The sequence below is a fragment of the Lutjanus erythropterus genome, chromosome 19 (assembly GCF_056507025.1).
Source record: "Lutjanus erythropterus isolate fLutEry1 chromosome 19, fLutEry1.hap2, whole genome shotgun sequence".
Lineage (NCBI taxonomy): Eukaryota > Metazoa > Chordata > Actinopteri > Lutjaniformes > Lutjanidae > Lutjanus > Lutjanus erythropterus.
Window position 1 is genome coordinate 20,855,409 of NC_139335.1, and position 19,302 is coordinate 20,874,710.

General features: G+C 39.2%; 2 protein-coding genes across 2 annotated transcripts; both read right to left on the minus strand.

Annotated features, from left to right (window-relative positions):
- Positions 1–217: 217 nt before the first annotated feature.
- On the minus strand, positions 218–9,015 carry LOC146309747 (bMERB domain-containing protein 1). The gene is made up of 6 exons (XM_084744721.1): positions 8,788–9,015; positions 6,019–6,139; positions 3,586–3,659; positions 2,343–2,457; positions 1,645–1,715; positions 218–1,024 (listed from the first exon to the last, which is right to left on the minus strand). Exons 1-6 carry the CDS (start codon positions 8,864–8,866, stop codon positions 906–908), a joined length of 579 nt encoding a protein of 192 aa, XP_084600847.1. The 5' UTR covers positions 8,867–9,015; the 3' UTR covers positions 218–905.
- Positions 9,016–13,288: 4,273 nt separating this feature from the next.
- Positions 13,289–17,889, minus strand: mfsd6l (major facilitator superfamily domain containing 6-like). The gene is made up of 2 exons (XM_084744722.1): positions 17,683–17,889; positions 13,289–15,452 (listed from the first exon to the last, which is right to left on the minus strand). The coding sequence occupies exon 2, from the start codon at positions 15,397–15,399 to the stop codon at positions 13,582–13,584; it is 1,818 nt and encodes a 605-aa protein (XP_084600848.1). The 5' UTR covers positions 15,400–15,452; positions 17,683–17,889; the 3' UTR covers positions 13,289–13,581.
- Between the last annotated feature and the right edge of the window lie 1,413 nt (positions 17,890–19,302).

The following is a 19,302-nucleotide window of genomic DNA, read 5'->3' on the forward strand; positions in this document are numbered from 1 at the left end:
AAGACAAAAATGCTGACCACCTTGAAAAAGGAAGGGCATTAAAAGATTTTATTATAGCAGCATTGCAAAGATGTTCTACAGTCATAGTCACACAAAATGATTATAGCTGCATTTATTTTTTGACCATATATGTGAAAATCCCTTTTTACAAAACACCGACTGTAAGGATAATTACCTAATGCTGACGTCCATCCAGTTCAGACAAAGACTTTAATAGTTAAGATTAATTTGTTTACTTCTGAGTAACAGAGAACAGTCAAATGTACAATATTCATGCAGTAGGAAATCCTTCTGCATAAATCTGGATCATATTTGTTCAACTCTGTCAGGGCTACATCTTATCAGCAGCAAAAAGAAAAGGCTTTCATCTTACATAATATACTGTGTCTCTCCTCTGCCGTACAGCTACTCTTTAATGGATCATTTCATAGAACAAACAATTAATTTAATAATGAAAAAAGTTGTCTTTTACAAAGATGACTCAATAATGAAAGTAATTCTTGGTGCTACAGTACTGCAGAGAGTGGCAGAGGGAGATAAGCAAGTGTAGTTTGTTCCCTCAGAGACGTTTACAGTGTTTAATACATCACAAATGGATAGGCAGAGCAGCCATAATAATATCTCATTATACTAATTGGACAGAAACCATCTATAAGGCAGTCAGCTGCCCCGCTGCAGCAGAAAGAAACACAGTATTTCACAGCAGCAAATCACATAATATATTATTATACACATCTCTTACGTTATATGCATATGTGCATTTGAAGATTAATGGAGATAATGTTTCCTAATAGGGCAGACATACAATATACACATGAAAACACTGTGGAGGCGCACATGTGCATACACACACACACACACTCTCACACACACATGCATACACACAGTCGTAGAGGCAGGCGGTGTTACATGATGGAGCAGGTGAAGCCGCAGCAGTCTTTCAGTAGCGTGAGTCCGGTTTTAGTGATGAATGGCGCTGACGTCTGCTGAGATTTGGACACCACCTTCTGACCCTGCAAAGCACCTGATCGAGAAGGAGCCATGACAGTAAACTCTAAAGGTCTTAAAGGTCCAGTGTGTAAGATTTAGGGGGGTTTATTGGCAGCACATGGCCCAAAATATGGCAGAAATGGAACATAATATTCATGAGTAGTAGGTGGACTTGGTTTCGTTTGGGCAGAACCAGGCTGGCTAACCTATTTGACTGCTGGTGGTTGCTTTGAATTGTTTGGTTGCACTGTAAACAGATACACTAGCTGCTCTTCTGCGTATTTCCTCTGACCTGGAGGAATCTGACCTGTTGTTGCTTGCAGTAACTACAGATGTTCAAATCAACCAAGAGAAAAATCTTAAGGATTATAACTTTTGACTTTGATCCATTTGGATTTACCTGGATTTATCTGGGGCGACTTCAGTGAGCCTGAGATTAAGGGTTGCAGCAGAGTGGTTCAGATCTGGGTTTTGTATCAGGCATCTTTGGTTGAGCCACACAGTTGGTGCAAATACTACAACTGAATGACCAGAAAAGATTCATGCCTAGCTATCGTCATCCTCTTAAACACATGGGTGGAGACAGAGGTAACTGTCTCCCAAGCTTCCTTTTCAATTGAACTTTGCATATGACAGCCTCGTGATTAGACTCACCTTTTGCAGCCAGTGTCTTGGGAAATTTAGACTCTAAGAAAGCTGCCATCTCTCTGTCTTCCTCTCTTTCCCTGTGGAGGAGAATATATCCTTGTTTTATATTTGTCAGGTGTGTGGTTCTGAGATTCTGCACATCTTGTTAAATGTCACTGGGCTGCATGTGAGAGAAGCCGAGGCTACGGACTGGACTGACAAATCCTCAGGAGAGGATTTTAATTCACTGCTGCATCGACACACGCTCCTCTGCTTGATGCATCTTCACACACATGTTGAGGAATAAATTAGGATGCCCTCTCGCACCCCTGCAATCTGTCTGAGACCAGTCAAAATGTCACTCAAGGATATTCTGTCACATCAACAACTGTCTGATTATCATTATCGGTGGTGACAGCTAATCTGACACCACAAGCAAAAACTCTGAGAGACGGTTTATTATTATTCAGTGTAAATACACAGAGAGGATGCACAGAACACAAAGAGACAATGCTTTGTAAGAACGGCGCTATTAGGATCAGAGAATTCTCACTAAATCAATATTCTGAGATGGTGCAAATAATAAATGTCAAGGGTTTTTTTAGCAACAGGTGCCCTATTGTGTGAGCCACTCTCATCACTTGCAGGATTTGATTGAGTATATTTGTCCATGAGAGGCTTTCACAGAGCAAAGTCAGATCTTGAGACTGATTTAATTATCTCACCTCAGCCTTTCAAACTCCACATCATCCACGAGGAAGTCTCTGGTCTCCACCAGCTTGTTGATCTGCTGCAGCAGCTCTTCTTCCCGCTGCCTGTCCTCCATGGACTTGTCCTTGTCTGTTAAACAATCGCATGAAAATACAGTCACTAGTCATTAACTTTTTTTTATTGTGAATCTAGCCAGGAATTCCATGTAAAACTGTCTGGACTGCAAACATCTCGTCAACATCACGCTCATGTGACCACCTCGTTATCATAGTATTTCTGTAAAACACTATTTTTAAACTTGTTAGCACACACATTTTTGTTTTATTGTATTCATAATAGGTTTTATAATAAATCTGATATTAATTGATGGTATGTGTCATGCAATTTTCAGGTCTTTCTTTCAAAAACATTATTTTGAGAAATCATATATTAAGAAATTATAAGTATCTGTATCATACAGTGTACAGTGAGTAGTATGTTTGCCTGTTAAAAAGAATCAGGAGGATGGTTACACCGATTTTTGGTGATTTAGGAGAATTTTATTTAAATCAATTTATTTTTACTACCACTTTTGTCCACAAGGGGCTCCAAAATCAACACAATATGAAATTCTTTGTAGTGGCTTTAAATGGTGCGTCTGGGGGTCACAAAAGTCACTGCAATAAATCCTGAGGAGGACATGAACGTGTATCAAATTAATGCACTCAAGCAGTGGACCAACATGACTATCTCCAGGGCCACACTGCTAGCATGGCTAAAAAAAATGTACAATAAGAGGCAGGTATTTCTTTAGGTTGTTACACACTTCTGTACTGTACTTCGGTGTCTTATCTTTTTAGTTGCCATAGCAACCTTCTTCTATATTCGAGCTGTCATCTAAACTTAATGAACAGAGGAACGTGGGTATCTATCTGAATATTTTCAGACTCAAGAAATATTATTTAACTAATAACTGAAGTGGAACAGGCACTTTAGTCTGCACAGTGTGTGTTTGAGGTGACATCAGGTGACGTGACAAATTTTCTTTTAAAAAGTCATTGTTTTTTTTTATTACAAACAGTTTATTCTGAGCATATGTTGAATTCCCTCCAGTCTTCGTCACGGAGGTAAGTGCTGGTCAGAAAAAAAACACAGACTGCAACAGTTGGCTGGCATCAAATAAAAACCGTATGTAGTCCATCCTGAACAAAACGTCTGCATGTTAAATAAAATGTGTCCAACGCCACACAGTGAGACAGTGACTGCTTTTTAATTTACCTGGTACTGAGACAAGTTTCTGCAGCTCTGTCTTCAGCCTTGTGATTTCTTTGCAGAGTTGGATGTCATCCATCCTGAGAGGAGAGCAAACTATGAAGAGGTATTTTGCAGGAAATCAGGAGAATCAATGTGAAAAGGTATACTTTCCTTGTTAACTTTACATTCAGACATGAGTGTGAAATTTCGCAGCTAATCAAACAGGAAAAACGCTGGACTCTTTTGGTCGCAGATGAGAGTGAAGTCTGTACGTTTATTAGTTGCAATAACACTGGCACGATGCCCTCTGTGAACGAAACACACCTGACACTATCAGATCTCATTTCGCTGTCTGACTCTGATGCGGATTTCAAAACATTGGGGACATCACACGAGTGTTTGCGTGCGGCTGCGTGCTGCTATTACAGCGATGGCAAAAAGGGGAAAATGACTGTGATAGAAATAACACCCTCTGAGCTGCTGGTTTAATAAAACAGGTTTCACGTCAGTGTACTTGAGCAGTATATATTTTCAGGATGACTCATATGCTGCTGCTTAGGAATGTTTATTCAAAATGCATTGCAATAAGAGTAATCTTGTTTATGTGCTGCATCGACCGCTTAAAGCAGGATTTCAGTGGAGCCATGCTGGTGACTGTGAGGCTGGACTGTGGTACAGCGCTGCTTTGAGAAAAACATCAGCACTAACTCTCAAAATGACAATGCAAACATGCAGGCAGGCATAACGTAGTGTTTGCTAATTAGCAATTATTTTAACTTGAATGTCCGTACCAAATGTTATGGCAATCTATCCCAGAAAGTACCACACATGCCACAGAGTCATGCCGCTTGTGAGGCTAAAGACATTTATAATGCTAAAACAGTGAATATGGATACAAATATTAACTTCAAAATATTAATGTTACTAGACATTTTGGGAAATACAATTGTTCACTTTCTTGCACAATTAGATGAGAAGATTGACACCATTTAAATATCGTGTAAATGTAAGGATACAGCCATCAGCCAGGTAGCTTAGCTTAGCACAAAGACTGGAAGCAGTGAGTTTTTCTCTATTCAAAGCAGTTGAGCAGTGAACATCAGTCAACGTTTTAATTTTCCTGTAAAAGCGACACATAGACACATCTTAAGTTAGATAACGTTTGCAAAACGCTAGCTAACTAGCTTGCTAATGATTGATGTGAATTAGCTAGCTAGTTCGTTAGAGTTTAGCTAATATTAGCTATGACTTTATGTCACTCTTAAAGGTTTGCCAACATCTTTTAGCCATCTTCTTTAAAAGTGTTTTTTTTTTTTCAACATAAACAAGCCTAGCATAGTAAGGATCAATTGGTTTTAGTCTTAGTGCTAACTGACTGCTAGTTCTAGCTTCATCTTTAGCTTACTGACATGAGAGAGGTATCATCTAACTCTCAGCAAGAAATTAAAATTCATATTTATCAAAAAGAGACCACTCATTATAAATTTTTAAATTCAACTTTTCCTGCACAGGAACGTAATTTCTTTTCATGTGATGGTTTTGTTGTTTTACTAAATCTCCCTGCGATGGTTGAGCTTCAGTTTCTGTCACAGTTGATATAATACATGTCAAAACATGCAGGCCCATGGAGAGGAGACGGAAAACAATCTATTATTGGGAGTTGGATCATTTTTCATCCTCTGGATGCGGGGGAACATGGAAACAAGAGAAAACATGATGCGAAATTGATATGTTATCATGAACCACAACGCTTATCAGACTGAAGACTCGCGCAGAAAAATAAAACCCCAATCAAAAGTCATTATTCTCTGTTTCTCTGATTCATCATATGGCCACATTATGCAGTACTGGTCTTAGTCCCCCCGCTCTTACACCTCCGTCCTCATGTGTCAAAATAATGAGGACAGTGTTGGCAGAAAAAGACTGAAATAATTAAAAGCAAGGATGAGAGAGAAAAGAGAAAAGGGCATCTTTTGAGATCTGAAAAAATATGTTCAGTGTGTGTGTGTGTGTGTGTGTGTGTGTGTGTGTGTGTGTGTGTGTGTGTGTGTGTGTGTGTGTGTGTGTGTTGGTAGCCTGCTAAGACTTTAAACAGCCCTGCTGTTTTCTTCACACATTTTTGGCCATCATGCACATGGCTGCTCCCAGTGTTGGTGGCTGACAGTTATGGTGCATCATCTCTTATTCCTGAGGGGCTGTTAAAAGTGTCTTGGTGTATTCAGATTCTTTCATAGCAGAGCTTTACTGTATGTGTGGGTGCAGTCGACCAAACAGTGCAGCATCACATGACAGAAGAGAGGCCTCTTGGGTCTAATGTCATCATCACTGTGTCACTATGCAATCTTTAAAAAAAAAACAAATATAGTCTGCAGTAATTACGGTAAATGTGTGTCCTATATTTGCGTCTGTATTTGAAATGTATTTAAATGCAGCGAATATTAAAGAACCACATCTTACATGTATCTCAGCTCTGATTCTCTCCGTACGAGGATGTCTCTTATCCGCTCAATTTTGCACAGCTCTCCTTCAATGTCCTCAATTGTAATCGTGGAATCAGCCATGGAAATAACATCCTCTGCTGAAAGATGGACAACATAAAAACACATTGATTTGGATCGGATCATTTTTCACAGATACACTTTTGTTTAGATTCAAAGAAAATAAAAGAAAACAAAAGAACCGTCTTATTTCGAGGCTATGATATGAAATACAATATGCATCTTGATATACACATTTCACCAAAATAATACACTGTAAATAGCGAAAACATATGATGATAACATAGAATATAATGCAATTTAAAAACTAAATTGGTGCTACATAAATTAACATTAAACAATGATTTAATTGGGTTTAAAAATTCATTCATGTTGGTGCAACTCAGTCATATAAATACAAAACTACAGTCAGCAGCTGGTTAGCTGGAGAAGTTTGTCTACCATCACCACTAAAGATGAAACAGTATGAAAACTTGATAATAACGCCCAAAATTATCACAGTTTTATATTGAAAACCTCTCAAAGATTTTAAATGGCATCATGTCACTATTTTCACTGACGCAAAATAAACCCACGTCGCTGCCGTGAGTGCATCTTGGAGACTGGAGCTAATCCTAATTTAAAGCAATTTACTGTGAAAATGATTATCGTTTCCTCCCTAATCACCACTAAAGCTCAGAAAATGACATATTTTATCTTTATTCTTTTATCTTAAATCGGAAGGCAACACATGAACTCATGAATTAAACAGTGAAACCTCCAATGATCCTTGTTAACCATGAAACCTGCCCTGGATCACATTCACCAGAAACAATGATTACCCCCCTGAGCACCAGTGAATAACTGCACTTCCCCCCCTGCAGCCTCCTACTCCTCACCCGGAGTGACGATGAGTCATCCAGCAGAGCTCGGATCGGTTTTTAATTACCTGATCTAGTGTGAAACGACATTACCATCACACACATTGAATTGCTGGGAGATATCACGGCTGCACAAATACTTAACCTCCCCAAACACACACACACACACACACACATGTATGTGGTGATTCCATAACTTAATGCAACTGCATATGTGTTACCACATGTATGCACACACATACACATTCATTACCAGCAGGTGATCTGGTCTCTGGTGTTACCTTTGCTTGCTTCAAGCCTTTTGACAGACTCCAGGTGTCAAAATTATTCTTGGCTTTTTATGTCACTGTCACTTTTAATTATAATTGTTATACAGCAGGTTTGAGTAGATATAAAACCTGCATATCATTTCTATAAAATACAGTTGCCGTGATTCTTTCACACCCTTAAGGCACTTAAGAGGCAATCATGTGGTTCATGTTCTATATAATAGAAAGCAATAAAATCAAATGAATGTGTGCCTGTGTGTGTTCTTGTAATAAAACACTGACACACATGATATTGCAGCAGGAGAAGAAAAAGCTTGTACTGTACAAGTGTAGGAATAACAGAGAATCAAGGACTGAGCCTTGAGGAACGCCAAAAATCTCACATTTAAGCTAAAGACATATGGTATCTATATTAAACATAATAGTTTCCGATGAATTTCTTGCTCAGCTGGCCCACTGCACACGATCAAACGATTTATTAAAATTCAGCTTAAATGATTAGTCAATTAACCAATTTGCCAACTGACAGAAAAATTCTTTGCAACTATTTTGTTAATCAATTGAGTGTTTCAGTCATTTTTTTAAGCAAACACACCAAACAATATGATATGATATGAGGATAAGCTGCTTGCCCAAGTGAATATCTGTATATTTTGGACTATTGGATGGAAGAAACAAAGAAATCTGATGACATGTTGAGTGTGAGGGAATTACATTACATTATTTTTTTCGCTATGTTTAGTTATTCATATACAGGCAGCTGCAGCCCTAACTGAAACAAATTAAAGAGACCAACTGAACAATATATGCATTGCTATGTAATCAACAAATCACATTTCAGGAATCATATTGAGAACTTTGCACCCATTCAACATTTTTTCCACTTAGAGAACACTTGTATATAGAGTTTTGTTGCTGGTTATAGGTATATACATTTCTATATTAATATTTATATACCTATTTCCACATAATTGTGTACACAGCAGTCCTTTCTACTTATTAACTTTTTCATCTTTGTTCTTATTCATAGCTGTTATGTCTTTTCCCTTGTAAGAACATCGAGGCCAGTGAAAAACTGGAGACCCCTGTCCTGTATGTGTGCACATACTTGGCCATGAAAGTGGGTTTCGACTCTGACTAAGTTACTTTTTTCATTCAGGATCTTCAGTTAGTATTCTAGAGAAAGAAAAATAAAAAAATAAAAAAGCAGAAGTTATCACTAGAATTGCAATTTTTTTTCCAGTGTGAAAGAATGTCGTCAGAGAACAAAACTTAGAGAACAGAAGTGAACTGTTAATTAGAATTTAATTGTTAATTAATTAATTAGACATATTCTCCTGTATCTCCTTAACACAAGTCCCCTCGTTGACCCCCCTCAGGTTTTCTAACATGCTGGTTCCGGCCCTGCTGACAGAGAACTTTAACATTCTCACTGTGAGGATCTACAGAAACCTGAAGCGTCACTTCTCTCTGCTCAAAGTTGCTGCAGTGTGACACATTGTCCTCTTTCGCTGATCACTTCACACAGCAGCCATTCAAGCGTGCATTCACTGAAATCTCATCACAAAACATCTGTAGTGGACACTTCTGAAAACTCACTTGATTTCTCCGTCTCTCCGTCCACCTGCGTCTTTTCCAGAGAGCCGTATTGTTTGGAGGATTTTCTCTCTTTTTCCATGTTTTTCAAAGAAACGCTCCTCGGACACTGCGCGACAGAAAAAATAGTGCAGCCTGAAAATGAAGAGTAAAGGTGTCGACTGAGTCCATGCAGCACTGCCGTGAAGTGTGAGTGACTGTACCGGGAGGAGAGCTGCCAGCAGATGCTGAACACAGTGATACAGTCAGTGGATGTCAGTCAGACTCAGCAGAGAGGAGAGGAGGCTGCTGATCTCTGCTGCCAGGCGCCACCTGCCGACAGACCCGCACAATGACACCCAGGCACAACCCTGGGATTACTGGTTCAGCTGTGTCTAATGTGTAAGGTTGAGCTCACTTTAACTACTTAATAAACTGTTGGATAGTTTCATTAATCTACAGAAGGGATACCCAACTTGCTTTGTCAGGGGGCCACTTTTGCAAAATGCTCACAAACATTAATAATGTTATCAGATGAACTTATAGGCCTGTAACTCATCTTTATTTTAATTTTTATATTAACCAACTCTAACAGTTGTGTTCCCTTGCAGAGTGCATCATCTGATGCTGTACTTTGCACAGCCCGAAAACTGGCATATCTGTCCCTGTCTTCCAGGAAAAAACAGTCAGTTTATTAATTTATTTTTAAAAAAGGCCTGAGGTCCTATCACTTGTCTACAGCAACGCATCATATTCTATAAGATCATCATGTTTGTTACGCTGATACCATATGAGAATCATGTGTCTCTAAAAAGCCAACTTCTCGTGTAGAAGACAGCCCTTTCCAGTTTGTGACAATGTACGTTCCAGCTAATCCAAAAGGGTTTCTGAAAAGTTTATTTTGCTTAAGAAGTAGGAGAATTTACTAAACACATAAAGCAGGGGTCTCAACCTCAAACTGGCCTGGGGCCACTGCCAGAATTATCATCTCACAGGACAACTACTTCAACATTCAAGTTGAAAATGTACTTTTTTATTTTCATTACTAACTTATTTTAGCACACTTCACAAAAAACATTTTCTATACATTTTTAGTTAGCTGTATCTTGAATACAAACTCAAACTAATTGGTCTTTAATACCCCTGATGGAAACCATCAGCTGAGCATTGCCTGTTTTGTTTGTGCTTTCATCAAGTGCAGAATTATGTTGTGTTTTTGTTTCAGTTGGATATGAAGCTATTGTTTAAATAAATATGCAACAACTAGAAAATATAATCCAATGAAACAAATTACTTTTACAATGGATTATATTATATTTTTGACATCATGTCTGAGTCCAAAAAAGGGGGAGCGGGGCTGGGAAGTGACCCCTGATCCAGCACTTTAACAAGAAGGCAACATAAAATATGTAAAATCAGCACATTTGGTGATACATGGTTTTCACTAGACATTAAGGGCATGAAAAATAAAAAAAATTCAGACACATTTAGGAGATGTATAAGATGCATAAAATGGAAATACTCAAGTAAAGTACAAGTACCTGGTATAGAGTATTCGTGCAAATACAATTACATTACACACGTTACACATTAGATTCCACCACTGAGTTTGAAGCTGAGAAAATTGAATCAAATCAGCACCTAAAGGATTTTGAGCTTGTGAAGTCACATTTACAAATCTGTGAAGTCATGCTCATAAATTATATCAACATTAATGTCACATAAGAAATTAGAAAAAAAAGAAGTGCTTCTGTGAATGTCTGAAATTCAAAGCAGAAAACTGCATGTGAAATTCAGAAAATCAATCATTTGAAATTAAGCTTAGCCAGCCTTCCAACACACTATTTAACAAACAACATAAAAGACAAAAAGGATTCAAATCACAGGCATCTGCTTTTTTAATGGTTCGCTACGCTCTAACCACCACAGTAGTTCTCTCCACGGGAGAATCGAGCCGTCTTTCATCATGATTTTTCCACGGTGCTGCCTGATTGAATTCAGCTGTTAACAACATATAGGGGATGACTTGATTTCACTGAACCAGGCCCTTGGGGGCCCCGCTGCCAGATGTTCAGGGAGTGCAGCCGCCTGCATCTGTCCATGTGCAAGAGTTGCCACTGTGCCACAGGTAGCGGTGTCCGACACCCCGGGACGGTCGGCTACATTTATTCATTCACTCAGTCCTCAGATGTGTCTGCAAAGAAAAAAAAAGAGGCTTTGCCGAAACACAGAATCAATACTGTTCCCAAAGCAGACAGAGAAACATGGATGGAGGTATTTCTCTATCAGTTATATAATTTGGATTGAAAGCAAACATTTATTTTGGCTGCTGGTATCATGTGAGATAAAAGTGACAGCATTAATAGCACATATTAAGGAGGAGCTGATCCTGGAGGCACACATCAGAGGCTTCTGAGAGCATCATTATTTACTCTTCACAGGTCTGCAACAGGTTGAAGACTTCCACATACAATAAAGGCACGCAGACACTTTCTGGACAAAAGAAATTCACATTAGCCATACTCTTATAGGAGTATGAATTAGGGTCATACTTTATGTTACAGTACACTAATAAGACATAACAACCCCTACTTTGTATCAAAATAGACAAAAACTAGAAATATGTTCTTTATTAGATGGTATTAGTCCCTAAACAGACTTTATTAGAGGGTAATCAGGGACACACTGCAACATAACTGTACTGTTAACTAAAATGATTTTAAAGTTTATCTATCTGTTGGACTTAACTTGGTATATCTGGCTCACATATTGTTTTTAAATGGGGAAACTAGCAGATATGAGATTTCACTTTAGTTTCCCAACTACCCTCTAATAAAGTCTAATAAGGGTCTAATACCATTTCTGTTTTTTCCTACTCTAATATAAATAACATCTTATGTCTTATTAGTGTACTGTAGAATAAAGTGCGACCTGAATTTGACCTCACTGTATATAATTAGTATATGTAATTCACATTAAGTGTTTCTAAAATTCAGGCATCTGTCTACAGAGGAGACAGAGAGGAAAGTGTTGTCTGAAGATGTTTCCTAACAGGTCAAAATGGACCACTTGACATGAGGTATGTTTGAAATACAGGTTGGACAAACACTTCCTGACACTGCGTCTTTGTGTTCTGCATACATGTGTGTGCTGGAGTGACTGCAGTTAAATACACACACACAAAACTGAGTGGGCTGATAAAATGATTAAAAAAGCAGCACGGCTTGTTTAATCATTTTATCAGCTCACTCAGTTTGGACTCCAGAGTACAACACAACCTGTTGAATGACAGCAGACTGCTGAGACTTCAGCAGTAGATAAACACACTGGGTGTGGACAAACAGGTTGCCAGTCTAGTTCAGCCTCACCTTGTGCACACGTCTTTTGTTTACCCTCCAAGTGGGAAACTTCAGTGTTTCTATTGTCATGATGTCTGCAGTAAATCCTTCTTATGCCCACCCATAATCCTGCTGCCTTGTTTGCTTTATGAAAAAAAAATTGCTTATGCAAATGAACGTTTGTAAAGGCTCAGGTGGCCCAGAGATGAAGTCCAGCAGCACAGCTGACACTTTAACTACACACTGATGAAATGGAAAGAAAGCTGGGATGCTGTGACATTGAGTTGTGATGAAAGATGTAGTAATGAAAGCTGAAAGTCAACACATTTGGATTTTAATTAAACCTGTCAGAGTAGAAAATCAATGATCCCACTCTGGGCTGTGCTGCGTGATGATAAAGAGTGACATGTCTGTAACAGAGAGCACAAACCTGGTGGGACATGATAATTCTTATTTCCATATTGATAGAAATTATGCGATTTGATTTTGTGAAGGTATGTCCCTTCTATTTATGCATCCCATTGTATGTTACACACTTGACTACGTTTACAAGCACACAATATTTTTAATTCCGGTTCTTGCCGTGTTCTTATTAAGCTGTTTACAATGAAAATCAATATTTCATTATTATTCCTGTTTACATGCAGCTGTGTATAATTGTGGATGCTTCTTTCCGTCAAAATATTTTTTTTTTTTCAAAGTTTCTCACTGGTGGTGCATTTGTTTGACTGTGCAAACACAGCATCTCTCTTTCATTCATTCAGCCAGCTTCATAAAAATGTTGGCATTGTGATATTTGCGCAAAAACTTGTTGATCCAAGTCTTTCATAATGTTTAAAAGTCACTGTGTTTCTCCTTCTGACCAGAATTTTGTGATTTTCTTTTGTTCATGCATCTCAATCTCAGCCTTGCAAACTGTTGGCAAGTTGGTTTGTTCACAACACACAGAGCTGACCCTCAACAAGCAAGACGCTGTGTGTCGCAAAGTGCAGTACAAACCCCAAATGAGACACATGTTTTGAATGCAGACTGCTCCTAAATAGGGCTGCAACTAAAGATTATTTTTGTTGTTGTAGTCTGTCAATTATTTTCTAGATTAACCGATTAGTTGTTTGGTTTATAAGTCAGAAAATGGGTGACAAATGTTGATTAAAGCCCAAGGTGATGTCCTCAAATATCTTGTTTTGTCCGCCACACAACGATATTCACTTTACTGTCATAGAGGAGTAAAGAAACCAAAAATTACTGACATTTGAGAAGCTAAAATCTTGGATATTTGGGGGAAAAATACTCAAAACAATTATTCAATTATCAAAATAACTGGCGACTAATTTAAGTCAATTTATAACTGATTAATCTATTAAACACTGCGGCTCTACTCCTGAAACCTGAATAATACCAGCCTATCCCACATGTCTTAATTGCATATTCTGAGTAACAGTGGAAAATTGTGTGTATGTAAACACAGACACTGTGCAGTTCAATGGTTAATCCTCCGTCCATAGTTGTTGTTGTTGTTGCCTCTGTCATCTTCCATCGCTTTATCCAGCCAGTCTCTCTCCTGCTCAGATCCAGAGTCACTGGCTTCACTTGCATCAGCCGCCAAAAGGCGAGAATAGTTGATCCTGCGCTGGCGAGGGGCTTTCCACTGCAGCAGAGGCAGACACACACACCACAGCATCAGACCCACTGCAGCTCCTCTGAACAGCCATGCTAGCCCGAACCTCTGGACCACAAATCCTCCAGCGACGCTCCCCAGTCCGCTGCCCAGGTTTAGAGAGAATGTGCTGTAGATCCTCCTCACACTCCTCTCAGCCCCTGGCGTGGCCACGTCCTCACACTGCACTTTCACAGCCCACCACAGGGCTCCACTGCTGAAACAGCTAAGCACCTGAACGGGCAGTGCAGCCCACGGCCCCCAGAGGAAGGAGTAGTAGATGCACTGCAGCCCAAGACTCGCGGCCCCGACGGCAAGCACCCGTCCTGGGCTGAGGAGCCTGGACACTCTGCCAGCCAGCAGAGGGAAGGCAGCCTGTGAGAGCAGAGCGAGTGCCAGAGACAGTCCCATATGCAGCTCGCTGCTCCCATGGTCCTGCATCTGCCACAGGAGGAAGTTATCCACAGTCGAGCCCACGACCCCGACCAGCAGGGTGGTGACAGCGCAGAGGAGCGCACGGGGCGAGTCACGCACCAGCTGCAGGGCTTTGAGGAACCCGTTGGCCCTGTCCCGCTTCTTATTCAGGTGAAGAGGAAGGTAGAGAGCCACGGGCAAGACCAGCACTGACACAGCAGCATAGCAGTAGAAATGCACCGCGCTCCTCGACATCTGACCAGCTATGAGACAGCTCAGCTGGCTGACCAGCAACCCTGCTCCTCCAACCCCACATGCTGCTCCGAGTAAACCCCACACCGCTGTGCTGCTGTAGCGGTCCGAAGCATCTGCAAAGTCTAAGTATTCATACAGGCCGTCGTCTGCTGTCCACTCCAGAGGGGCTGATGCAGACTCCCACACTGACACAGTGATGAGAACCAAGAAGAAAAGCTGGTGCTGAGGGTCCATCACCTTCAGGCTGCCTAGAAAGTCAAAATGGACATCCTCTGTCTCCTCTGTTAGCTGCTCTCCTGACTTCAACTTGGACCTTTTGTTCCTCAATGGAGCTGCCACAGAGCTGCTGGTCCTTTTTATGTTGGTACTACTGATGTTTGGTTCTATGACCACTGACACATTCTCTTGTGACAGAGGAGGATGAGATGTATCTTTATTGTGCTGATAAAGCACAGTTTTGTTTGTCACTGCAGGAGCAGATGTGGTCCGAGGAGTGTTTGCAGGAGGAGTGAGAGCAGACCTGGAAACAGCAGCTGTGTTGGTTTCAGATCGAGTTCTATCCAATAATGTGACTGGTTTGATGCTGCTCATGAGCAGGTCACTGCCCAGACTTTGGTTTGGGCCTCTGCTCACATCAGGCGTGATGCAGGCGCCGGTCTGTGTGTGCACATCTGTATGCGGGATGAGCAGCAGAACCAGAGCGACTGCCGCCGAACAAACCAGAGAGCAGTTTATCACCACCCGCCTCTTGTTGTAGTGTTTGGAGAGCAGGCTTGCCACGGGGCTCCACACCAACGCTATGAGATGTTTAGTTCCCATGACGATGCCCGTCATGGCAGGCGTCAGACCCAGCTGTCTGAAGTACAGGGTGAGGAAGGGCAGCAGGCAGGCTCTGGCACAGCAGCACAGGAAGTTAAAGATGCCGGCCAGAGCAAGGGCACGTTTGATGTCAATCTGCTTGGTCCACTTCATATTGTCCTCCTGGGCAGCTCATGGACTATCCTGACAGCTTTCACATGGAGCACCTGGAAGGACACAGAGATGGGAGACAATACAGTTAAAACAGCACAGCAGGGTAATCAATACTTCTGTCCTTAAATGTAACTTATCTAGCAACGATGCTTTTTGTTTGCAGTTGCAAGGTTCTTACTAGGGCTACAACCCTACCTGCAGCTTTTCCACAGCTATTTTGAATACTACTGGACCCATCAGAGTAACTTTTTCACATATTAAGGCTGGGGCAATTAGTCGACGTAATCAATGACGATGATTGATATGCTGATTTACATAACATGTGTTGATGCAGCACTGTGGACTGAATTTTTTAAGGCTCCATTCAGGTGACAGCCGTGGCCAGAGCCATTTTGTTTTCAGGTCATCTCAACATGATACCTCAAAAATTCCTTGAGGTAATTTCTTCAAACTTGCTATAAATGACCACTTGGACTTAATGATGGGCTGATTCGATTTTTGTAGCCAAAGGTCAAAGGTCACACTGTTTATTAAATACATTTTGGTCATAAAATATACACTTAATACGTTTTATTAAATTCCTCCAAAGTTACAGTTTGATTTAATGTTAAATTTTATATTTAATTCTTTAAAAGTCTTCACTACGTACAATAGAGAAGTCTGGACAGATATGGATGTAAACTGTAACTTCACTGATTGGTGGAGATTTACAACTGTGAGGCGGTAATTCTATTTTTTAACTGCTCTGTTTTATACGATCATTGACAGCTGACTGCTAGAGGCCACAAATGATCAACAACTACTTTAGTTTGAAATCTTGTTTCAGCGTGGGATAATGCATGCAGGGTTCATGTAAATGTTGGTGGAGCTTTGCACATCTCTGCTGGCTGCATCTGGCAGTTGTGGTGACATTGCAGTAGGTGCTTCACCATCTGAATCTTTTTGTTTCGTTGCATTATCAATTAACCCGATGATAAATTGATTAGTGTATGAAATTATAAAAATTATATTTAAAAACATGCTCATCCTCCCACAGCTCGATATGAGAGCTTCAGATTTCAAAAGCCAACGATATTCAGTTTAAAAATCCCTCTTAGCTAGAAAATACAACATCACGAAGCTGAAAACAGGGCTGTTTTTCTGACACCATGAAAAGTTGACTATGTAGAGACATGAGGTTCTCACATGACAGCCACGTTACACTTGATGATCTACTGCTGCAGATTAAACTAGTCAACAGAATATACAATAATTAAAATGATCTCACCCTTAAACATCTACAGCAGCAAAACATAGACATGAATACAGCAGCAACATTAATCCAAAAACATCAAATATGATAGTAAAACACTGACAGGGAACATTTCACCACAAAATGAGTACTTTTTAGGGATTCACAATAATTTTTTTTTTAACCGATACCAATAACTGATAATTACCTGCTTCTCATACTGATAATTTAACCAATAATTTCATATTTTTTTAAAAAAGAAATTCATATAATCTCTAGTTTATGCACATCCGGGGGTATGATTCTTCAAATGCTCATTCAGTTTTTTCTGGTAAAGTTCATGAAAAACATAAACTTTGGCTTTTACAGAGCATTTTTCATAAGAATTCAAATTAAATGCATGTAATTTCACTAGAGAACTAACAAATAACATTATACATTTCTCATTATCAGCCGAAAATAAATGGGCCAATATTTATCATGGATCCTGACTTTTACTTTTGATACTTTAAATACATTTTGCTTACCTTACACTTTTACTTATGTAAAGGATCTGAATAATTTTCCATCACTGTGTGTGTATTTAAGTCTATATACTGTACAGTATAGTTGCTATGGTGTTAAATAAAATAAATGCACAAGTTTTTCAGGTTTCCAGTCCATTGAATTCTTTGACTCACTGCCAACTTGCTTAATTTTTCTCTTTCATTATGTGGTGCATTCAACAACAGGTTTATCCTCATTTATTTCCTGTAGGAACAACCTAACTTATTTGCACAGATAAGAGTGATACCTTGGCCGAATGGCACAACGCAGATGAATGTGGAAATATATATATATATTTAAACTTTATAACTCTAAAATGAGCGTGGTAAGGAATGAACCCGGCATAAAAAAAAGCAAGGCAGGAATATGACGGTCAGTAACACCTGTCTGTCAGGTTGGACGCACCTGTCTTTCCTGCACCACATCAAAATGTTGCACTACGGTTAGTCCACGTCACGTCAAGTTTGGTAGATAAGAAAAAAAATAAGACGAAGTTAAACATTTACCTTTTTTATCTCTGCGGCACAAACTTCCTCAGAATTTTCTGCCCATCACTTCGTCACCCCGAAGTCCCGCATTACTTCCACCGTCTGGTTTCTATATCGTGTTCAGAGCGGAGGACACCTGCTGCTGTCAGGACGATGAGTCCATTCAACTGGACCTGAGTTCACACCTGGAGGGAGATTTCAGTGACCACAGCGCCCCCTGACGGTGCGGATGCCTCTGTGTGCCACATCACCGCAGGTAAAAATCATCCACCGAAACACAACCTAAAAAAAATATTTTGAATTGATCTTACAAACCAAATTTCATAAACTGAACATGAGTCAATAATCCATTCAGAAGAAAAGACAACATTTCTTTATCACAAATTCACATTACATGGTTTTATTGTGTCACTGTAAAAATGAGTTGAGAAACATTTTACCGACTTCAAGAAAAACTTAAGAAAACTCATTGAAGTTAAAGTGAATAATGGACACCTTGTAAAGAGATACTGTATAGTTTGTCTATATACAAAAGGCCATCTGACACAGCTAAATGTGACCTCATTTATATATTCATAAAGATTTTGTTAATGTATTTTCTTTCCTCTCTAGGTGAGTGTCCTCCATGTTCTAGAAGGTGGGTGGGTTGATAAGTTGTTTGCTGTGTGCAATAACCAAAAATTAAAATATCTGTATTACATGCTTACTGTACTTTGAACGTGCTAATATTTCCATAAAAACATTTTGGAAAAAAAGAAGAGTGAATAATGGTTAAAAAAAACACACACACATTTTCAGTTGCAACCATTTAATTTTCAGCACCCAAATAAATAAAAGTGTTTTTCTTTTTATTATTTTGGGTTTCTAAAACTCAAAGATTCAAGTTTATCTGGAGAAGAAAAGTAAATTATCTCAACAAAAGACTATAAAAGTTTATTTCAAAACTTTTGAAATAAAAAAACTTTTGAGTTTGAATCAAACTCAAAACTCCAGTGAATGCAACTGCCTCCAAATAATGAGTTTTAGTTTGTTTTTTTACAGTGTCATATTTGTTCCCTCATTGCAAACAGGGATTTTCTAACAGTAAAACTGTCATTGTAATGAACAAATGCATGTCTCACAATGAATGAATCAACATGTAAAATTTTCATCTGAAAGGCAACTACTAACTATAGCTGTGCAATATGTATACTACAGTGAAAAGAACGACAATGCTCATTAAAATATACTGAAGTAGAAGCAGGTACCATAAAATAGGAAGATAAAGTATAAGTACTCCTAAATACTCACTGTTCTTTCATACATTGATTTATATGCCACCAATTTAGTTGGAACATAGAAAACATTTCAAACTGGTAGTCAGGCATTAAACCGTCATGACTTGTATTATTAATAGTTAGTATAATTTTAAAGAATATTCTAAGGCCTTAACATGGCAATAACAAAGGCATTTAGTTTAATAGAATACAAGAGAAAATATTATGGTAATAGTACTTTACTTCAAGCCCTCAGGAGGAGCTGAAGTTGTTGTTGACAATAAGACTCATTGTAGTGAGTTATGAGCTATTTATTAGGTGTTTATATACAGCTTATTAATGCTTAAGTGTGTAACACACATGTTGGTGTCCAATTCAGAGG